Raw genomic sequence first — 8,524 nt, 5'->3', positions numbered from 1 at the left:
CTTAGAGGTGAGATCATATGGTATTTCTCTTACACCGCCTCGCTTATTTCACTTACCATAATGCTCTCCAGTAACATCTGTGCTGCTGTGAAGGGTAGGAGCTCCTTTCTTTCTGCTACATAGTATTCCATTGTGTAAATGTACCACAGTTTTTTGATCCCCTCATTTACTGATGGGCACTTAGGTGCTTCCAGCACTTGGCTATCGTAAATTGTGCTGCTGTGAACATTGGGGTGCACAGGTTCCTTTGGATTGGTGTTTCAGGATCCTTAGGGTATATCCCAGCAGTGGTATTGCTGGGTCAAAAGGCAGTTCCATTTTTAGTTTTTTGAGGAAATTCCATACTGTTTTCCACAGTGGCTGCAGCAATCTTGCATTCCCACCAACAGTGCACTAGGGTTCCCTTTTCTCCACAACCTCTCCAACACTCGTTGTTTGTTGCTTTGTTTATAATGGCCATTCTCACTGGTGTGAAGTGGTATCTCATTGTGGTTTTAATTTGCATCTCTCTGATGGCTAGTGATGCTGAGCATCTTTTCATTTGTCTCTGGGCCCTCTGTATGTCCTCCTTAGAGAAGTGTCCGAGTCTTTTGTCCATTTTTTAATTGGCTTGCTTGTCTTCTTAGAGTGGAGTCATGTGAGTTCTTTATATATTTTGGAGATCAAACCCTATCCAAGAGTCATTGGCAAATATGTTTTCCCATACGGTGGTCCTGTTTTCATTTTAATGCTGTTTTCTTTAGCCATGCAGAATCTTTTTATTTTGATGAAGTCCCATTTGTTTATTCCATCCTTTATGTCTGTTTGCTCTAGGGGACATATTGGTGAAAATATTGCTGTGTCGCATATGAGATTTTCCTGCCTCTAGGACTCTTCAGGTTCTCCTCTAGGACTTCTATGGTATCACAACTTATATGTAAGTCTTTTATCCACCTTGAATTTATTTTTGTGTATGTTGTATATTGGTGATCAAATTTCATTTTTTTGCATGCAGCTGTCCAGATCTCCCAACACCATTTCTTGAAGAGGCTATTTTTACTCCATTGTATGCTTCTGCTCACTTTGTCAAATATTAATTGACCATAGAGACTTGGGTTTATTTCTGGGCTCTCTATTCTGTTCCTTTGATCTATGTGTCTGTTCTTATGCCTGTACCATACCATTTTGATTATAGTGGCCTTATAATATAGTTTGATATCAGGTATTGTGATCCTTCCTACTTTGTCCTCATGTCTCAAAATTGCCGTGACTATTTGGGTCGTTTATGGTTCCATGTAAATTTTAGAAATGTTTGTTCTATATCTGTGAATGATGTCATTGGTACCTTAATAGGGATTGCATTGAATCTATAAAATGGGTAATATGGACATTATTATGATGTCAATTCTTCCAATCCATGAACACAATGTATGCATCCATTTGTTTGTGTTTTCCTTAATTTCTTTCTTCAGTGCTGTGTAGTTTTCTGAGTATAGGTCTTTCACCTCTCTGGTAAGGTTTATTTGTAGGTACTTTATTTTCTTGTTGCTATAGCAAATGTGTTTTTTTTTAATGTGTTTTTCTGATTAATGATTCTGATCTTTCATTGTTGGCATATAAAAATTCCTTTGATTTCTGGATATTGACTTTGAACCCTGTTGTTTTGCCAAATTCGCTTATTAGGTAAAGCTATTTTTTGGTGGAGTCTATAGGGTTTTTTATGTATACTATCATATCATCTGCAAATAGTGACAGTTTTACTTCCTCCTTTCCAGTTTGGATGTCTTTTACTTCTTTTTCTTGTCTGATCACTGTGGGTAGGACTTCCAATACTATATTGAATAGAAGTGATGGAAGCGGACATCCTTTTGTTCCTGATCTTACTGGGTTAGCTTTTAGTTTTTGCCTGTTGAGTATGATGTTGGCTGTAGGTCTCTCATATATGGCCTTTATCATGTTGAGGAATGCTCCCTCTGCTCCCACTTTGCTGAGTGTTTTCATCATAAATGGGTGCTGCACATTATCAAATGTGTTTTCTGCATCTATTGATATGATCATGTGATTTTTGTCTTTCCTTTTGTTTATGTGATATATTATGTTTATTGATTTATGAATATTGTACCATCCTTGCATCCCTGGGATGAATCTCACTTGATCATGGTGTGTGATGTTCTTAATGTATTGCTAAATGTGGTTTGCCAATATTTTGTTGAGGATTTTAGTGTCTGTGTTCCTCAGTGATATTGGCCTGAAGTTTTCTTTCTTTGTTATATCTTTATCTGGTTTTGGGATTATGATGATGCTGGCTTCATAAAAGTAGTTTGGGTCTTCCATCTTCTTGGATTTTTTGGAATAGTCTGTGAAGGATAGGGGTTAGCTCTTCCTTAAATGCTTTGTAGCATTCTTCTGTGAAACCATCCAGTCCAAGACTTTTGTGTGTTGGGAGTTTTTTTATTAGTGCTTCAATTTTGTCAGCTGTTACTGGTCCATTCAGGCTTTCTGGTTCTTCTTCATTCAGATTTGGAAAATTATATTTTTCTAGAAATTTGTTCATTTCACCTAGGTTTTCAAATTTCTTGGTATACAGTTCTTCGTAGTAATTTTTTACAATCCTTTGTATTTCTGTGGTATCAGTTGTAATCTCTCCTCACTCATTTCTGATTTGTTTATTTGGGTCATCTCTCTTTTTTTCTTGATGAATCTGCCTAAAGGTTTGTCAGTTTTGTTTATCTTTTCAAAGAACCAGCTCCTGGATTTATTGATCCTTAGAATTGTGCTTTTAGTCTCTATGACATGTAATTCTGCTCTGATCTCGGTTATTCCATCCTTCTACTTGCTCTGGGCTGTGTCTGTTGTTGTTCCTCCAGTTCTTGTAGGTGTAGGGTTAGGTTGTTTATTTGAAACGTTTCTATCTTTTTCATGTAGGCCTGTATCATTATGAACTTCCCTCTTAGCATGGCTTTCGCTGTGTCCCATAAGTTTTGGATTGTTGTGAGTTCACTTTCCTTTGTTTCCAGAAACTTTTTGATTTCTTCCTTGATCACTTTCTTGATCCATTCATTGTTTAATAGCATGCTATTCAGTCTCCATGAGTTTGAGTGTTTTTGAATTTTTTCCTTGATGTTGGTTTCCAGTTTCAGTCCTTTGTGGTCAGAGAATATGCTTGATATGATTTCAGTTTTCTTGAACTTGTTGAGGCTCATTTTGTGTCCTATCATGTGGTCTATTTTTGAAAATGTTCCATGTGCATTTGAAAAGAATGTGCATTTTGCTTCTTTGGGATGAAAGGCTCTGTATATACCAGTTAAGTGCATTTGATCTAGGGCATTGTTCAGTGCCACAGTATCTTTGTTGATATTTTGTTTGGAAGATCTATCCATTTTTGACAGTGGGGTATTAAAATTCCCTAATAAGTGAGTTGCTGTCTGTGTCTTCCTTGAAGTCCTCCAAGATTTTCCTTATATATTTGGGTGCTCCTATGTTGGGTGCATATATGTTTATAATATTTATGTCTTCTTGATGGATTCTTCCCTTGAGTATTATGAAGTGTCCTTCTGGGTCTCTCTTTATGGCTCTTGTTTTGAAGTCTATTTTGTCTGATATGAATATTGGTACCCCAGCTTTTCTTCCCTGTCCATTTACTTGTGATGTTTGTTTCTAGCCCTTCACTTTCAGTCTGTGTAGGTCTTTTGACTTGAGGTGGGTCTCTTGTAGGCGGCATATGTGTGGGTCATGGTTTCTTATCCATTCAGCTACTCTGTCTTTTGATTTGAGCATTTAGTGCATTAACATTTAAGGTTATTATTGATAGATATTTGTTCATTTTACCCCTTTGTACGTGTGTTCCTCTCTTTTTCAGTCCTTTCCTTTCTCTTCTTATAGTAGACCCTTTAATAAATCTTGCAGGGCTGGTTTGGTGGAGTTGTATTTTTTCAGCCTTCCTTTGTGTGGGAAAATCCTTATTCGGCCTTCCATTTTAATTGAGAGCCTTGCTGGATAGAGTAGTCTTGGTAGCTGACCTTTGTTTTTCATTACTTGTTATATCTCTTGCCAACCTTTCCTTGATTGGAGTGTCTCTGTTGAGAAATTAGCTGCTAGCCTTATCGGAGCTCCTTTGTGTGTTACTTCTTGTTTCTCCCTTGCAGAGGATTTAAGATTCTCTCTTTGTCTTTAATACTTGGCATTTTAATTATGATAAGTCTTGGAATTAGCCTCTTTGGGTTCATCTTGATTGGGACTCCCTGTGCTTCCTAAACTTGCATGGTTTTTTCCCTCTCCAGGTTTGGAAAGTTTTCTGTCATTATTTTTTCAAATAGGGTTTCTAGCCCTTGTTTATTTTCTTCTCCTGGTATTCCTATGACTTGAATGTTGTTATGTTTTTTGTTATCTTGGAGTTCCCTTAAACTATTTTCATATTTTTTGAGTCTTTTTTGGGGCAGCTGCTCTCCCTGGGTGTTTCTTTCCAACTGGTCTTCCAGCTCACTAATTCGGTCCTCTCCTTCATCCATCCTGCTTGTTATTCCTTCTAGTGTGCTTTTTATTTCCGATATTTTATTGTTCATTTTTTCCTGTTTTTTGTTTATAGTTTCTATTTCCTTTTTCATACTGTTATAGTTCTTGCTCAGTTCCTTGTAGTTGTCTGTGAGTTCCTTGAGCATCTTTATAACCATTATTTTGAATTCTATATCTGATAGTTTGCTTAACTCCATTTCATTTAGCTCTTTTAGTGGGGAGTCTTACATTCCTTTGATTGCAGGTTCTTTTTTTGTCTTGCCATTTTAGGTGACTCCTTTTGTTTGTTTCTGTGCTTCCTGATGTTTCACTTTGCTAGCTGTCTGTATGGTGAACTTCTATGGTAGGAATTCTATGGGACTCAGTGGGGTGGTGGAGCCAAGCAGGGGGCTGGCAGCTCAAATCACCTGTGGGGTGAGCCAACCGCTGCACGAGAGTTCCTTACAAAGCAGCTGTGAGCTTTTTTTCTTTTCTTTCTTTCTTTTTTTTTTTTTGAGTAAAAGCCTCTTGTGTAAGCCCATAGTTCTTAACAAGTGCACAGCTTTTCACACATCCCAACTTTCTAACAAGTGTGGAGACTATCTGGGTCAGGGTCCAACACGGCCCAACTCTTCTCCCTTCTCCAGGTGCTGCCTGGCTCCCCAATATCTCTGATAATGACCTACCCAGCATCCACAGTCCCAGTGCATGTACACCGCCTCTGTGTGTCTCCCATTTTGTCTATATTCCCCCCAGCGACTTCAAGCATCCAGGTCCCTCCTGGTTCCAGGCTGCCCTCGCTGCTCTGGTAGGGGAGGGAGCTGGTGATCTAACTCTCTTCCCAGTATCCTTCAGCAGGCGCCAGGCAGGGGACCACAGCAGCTGGGTCTTATTTTCTTATTTATTCAGCTACCTTATGTCTTTTGTTCGGAGCATTTAAGCCATTTCCATTTAAGGTGATTATTGAAAGATATGAATGTAGTGCCATTTTATTGTTAGACTGTTTTCCTCTGTTTTTTTCCTCTTTTTCTTCTTCTTCTTAAAGGAAGTCCTTTAACATTTGTTGCAGTACTGGTTTGGTGTTAACAAACTCCTTTAGCTTTTTCTTGTCTCCTTATTTCTCCCCTGATTTTAAATGAGTCTTGCTGGGTAATGTAGCCTTGGTTGTAGGTCCTTGCTTTTCATTACCTTAAATATTTCATACCACTCCCTCTGGCCTGAACTGTTTCTGTTGAGTAATCAGATGCCAGTCCAGTTGGTACTCCCTTGTAAGTAAATGCCTGTTTTTTCTCTTGCAGCATTTAGGATTCTCTCCTTGTTTAAGCCATGTCATTTAAATGATGATGTGTTGTTGTAGCACTCTATGGGTCCAACACATTTGGGACTCTCTGAGCTTCCTGACTTGTGTGACTTTTTCCTTCACCGGATTAGGGAAATTTGCAGTCATTATTCCTTCAGATAGGTTCTTGATCCCTTGTTCTCTCTCTTCTCCTTCTGGTATTTCCATGATACAGATGTTGTTACATTTCACATTGTCCAAAATGTTTTTTAAGCTCCTGTCATATTTTTAAATTCTTTTTTCTTTTTACTGCTCTGCCTGGGTGTTTTATTCTACCTTGTCTTCCAAATCACTGATTCATTCCTCTGCTTCATCTAACACACTGTTTTTCTCTTCCAGTGTAGTATTTATTTCAGATATTACATTCTTTATTTCTGACTGGTCCTTTTTTATGTCCCTATGTCTTTTTTTCATGCTGTTGAGTATCCTTACAATCATTCTAAACTCTCTATCTGATACATTGCTTACCTCTATTTCATCTAATTCTTCTGGAGAACTCTTTTGTTCTTTAATTTAGGGTCTTTTTCTTTGTCTTCCCACAATAGATGCATCTTTGTATTTTCCCTCTTAGTTGTTAAGTTAATCAGCTGTCAAACTGATCAGTTGTTAAATTAATCAATCTGTAATCAGCAGCCCAACTTAGTCAATAAACCTACATTGACATCATAATCACCCAAAGTCCAGCTTTTACATTAGGATTCTCTCGCAGTGTGTAAATCCTACAGATTTAGGAAAACTTATAATGATAATGTATCCACCATTATAGTATCATATGGAGTGATTTCACTTCCCTAAATATCTTCTGTGCAATTTTTAATATAAATTGCCTACATTTGAAAATTGGGAGATTTGTTATAAAAACCAAGAATTTTTACTTCTGCCCTGGCTGGTGTTGCTCAGTTGGTTGGAGCATTGTCCTGTAACTGAAGGGTTGCGGTTTGATTCTTGGTCAGGGCATATGTACCTGGGTTTTGGGTTTGATCCTGGTCTGGGCGTGTATGATCCCTGGTCTGAGCACACAGGATTCCCAGTCTGGGCACATACGGGAGGCAACCAATACATGCTTCTCTCTCCCACCAGTGTTTCTCTCCCTTCCTCTCTTTCTCTAAAAACAATGAAAAATATGGCCTCAGGTAAGGATAAAAAAATTTTTTTAAAGAATTTTAACCTGTGTAAAAAAATCTGCCATCTGGAAACCCTAATCTCATATTCTCCAAAGGCAACAACTAGCTGGAGCTATTAGTCAGGCGGGTTCCCATGCTCAGGTTTGTTTAAATCTTTTTTTTCTACCCCCAAGTTATCTTAGTTGGTTCCTTTCATTTTAGGTTGATGGTAGTTGAAACAGGGAGATTAGGAAGTGAGGGAGAAAGCAGCCAAGGATGGATCAGGAACACTGACTAAAGATTAAGAGGTAAAAAAAAGCAGACACAGTGGTATGTTTTATATTCACTGGTCCTTCTACCTCTGGACACTTTTCTGGGTTTCCCTAATACTTTCCTTGTCTTCTTATTGCTTCATCAAGAATCTAACCATAGTTGACCTTGGAGGAGTTTGGAGTTGATCAAAAATCTAATCATTGTTGATCTTGTACTTGGAACTCTTTTCCATACTTCTTTTATTTCCTTTTACCTTTCCCAGCAGAAGGTTACTGAAAACTAGAAATTCAAAATAGTTCTGTTCTTCCCATTCATCCTGGCAAAACTCTTGGATTGTATACAAAGAGTGAATGAGATAGCAAATGTTTAGGTATTTTACCAAAATTATTAACTGACCAAAATATTGGAGAATACTGCTTTGTTATATAGAGTAAAAATGACCTAGAATTACTCTTTGTAAGGTCCGATGAGTTTTTTTCTTATATTCTAATAATAATAACATATGGATAGCAATTTACAGTTAAAAAGTGCTTCTTACATACATTATTCTAAACTCACAACTCTGATGAGGTCAGTATCAACCTTCCCTTTGTGTGCTAGTTCTACTTGTATTAACATTGGTTCTAGAGATTACAGATTCTGTTTACTGTATCATTGCAAAGGCCAGCATAAAACACATGACAACTGACGTTGTCACCAATAAATCAAGATTGGAAGGTACTTCAAACAAACACACAAACAAACAAACAGAAAAGCCTGTGGAAAACGCCTTGACTTAGCAACTTTAGACTGAGATATAATAAATGGTGGCTCTGAGGATAATGAACAATTAGGGAAATTTCAGGTGTGATGCCAAGAGAGAAAATGAAATCCTCATTTACTTAGTAAAAATTCATTTAAGGCTTATGTTCTAGTGCCTTATTCTGTTAGGTACTGGAACTATAAAAATTAGACCTTGCCAACACCTGACCTTGGAGGGTCTATACCTATGGTTTAGAATCATATAATTAAACTAAGATGTGTTTTCAAAGACTTCCTATGATTTTACTCTTCAGAGTTGTTTTCTCTATTGTGAATCTTAACCTACAGTTTCATCATTTATGTGTCTAAACAATAACCCAATGTACTGTTCCTTAATAGGAATATATAAAGGTCTTAAAAGTGGGTAGGAGGAAAAAGTAGGTAAGGGTCTGTGGTATGGTCTGAAGAACTTTGAGGAGACTCTACTTTATTAGCCTCTCTGTGAAATCTATCACAAAGGATGTAATGGGATCTTCAAGAAGGACCCAGGGAAGAAACCAAAAAAAGCTAAGACCCTTGACTAATATCCCTAACCTAT

General features: G+C 37.6%; 1 protein-coding gene across 10 annotated transcripts in view; it reads left to right on the top strand.

Moving 5' to 3' along the window:
* Window positions 1-8,524, top strand: part of CNBP (CCHC-type zinc finger nucleic acid binding protein) — a 55,361-nt gene that overhangs the window by 21,827 nt on the left and 25,010 nt on the right. For 6 of the 10 annotated variants that reach the window (XM_053912874.2, XM_053912873.1, XM_053912871.2 and 3 more), the window contains exon 2: window positions 814-916. The exons of the other annotated variants lie outside the window; for them this stretch is intronic. In XM_053912874.2, the coding sequence (XP_053768849.1) occupies window positions 898-916 (19 nt within the window). In that variant the 5' untranslated portion in view covers window positions 814-897. The remainder of the gene's footprint in view (window positions 1-813; window positions 917-8,524) is intronic. 10 annotated transcript variants of the gene reach the window in all.

Source organism: Desmodus rotundus, chromosome 10 (assembly GCF_022682495.2).
Source record: "Desmodus rotundus isolate HL8 chromosome 10, HLdesRot8A.1, whole genome shotgun sequence".
Taxonomy (NCBI): domain Eukaryota; kingdom Metazoa; phylum Chordata; class Mammalia; order Chiroptera; family Phyllostomidae; genus Desmodus; species Desmodus rotundus.
Note: the sequence above shows the minus strand (reverse complement) of the source record. Positions and strands in the feature narration are given on the sequence as shown.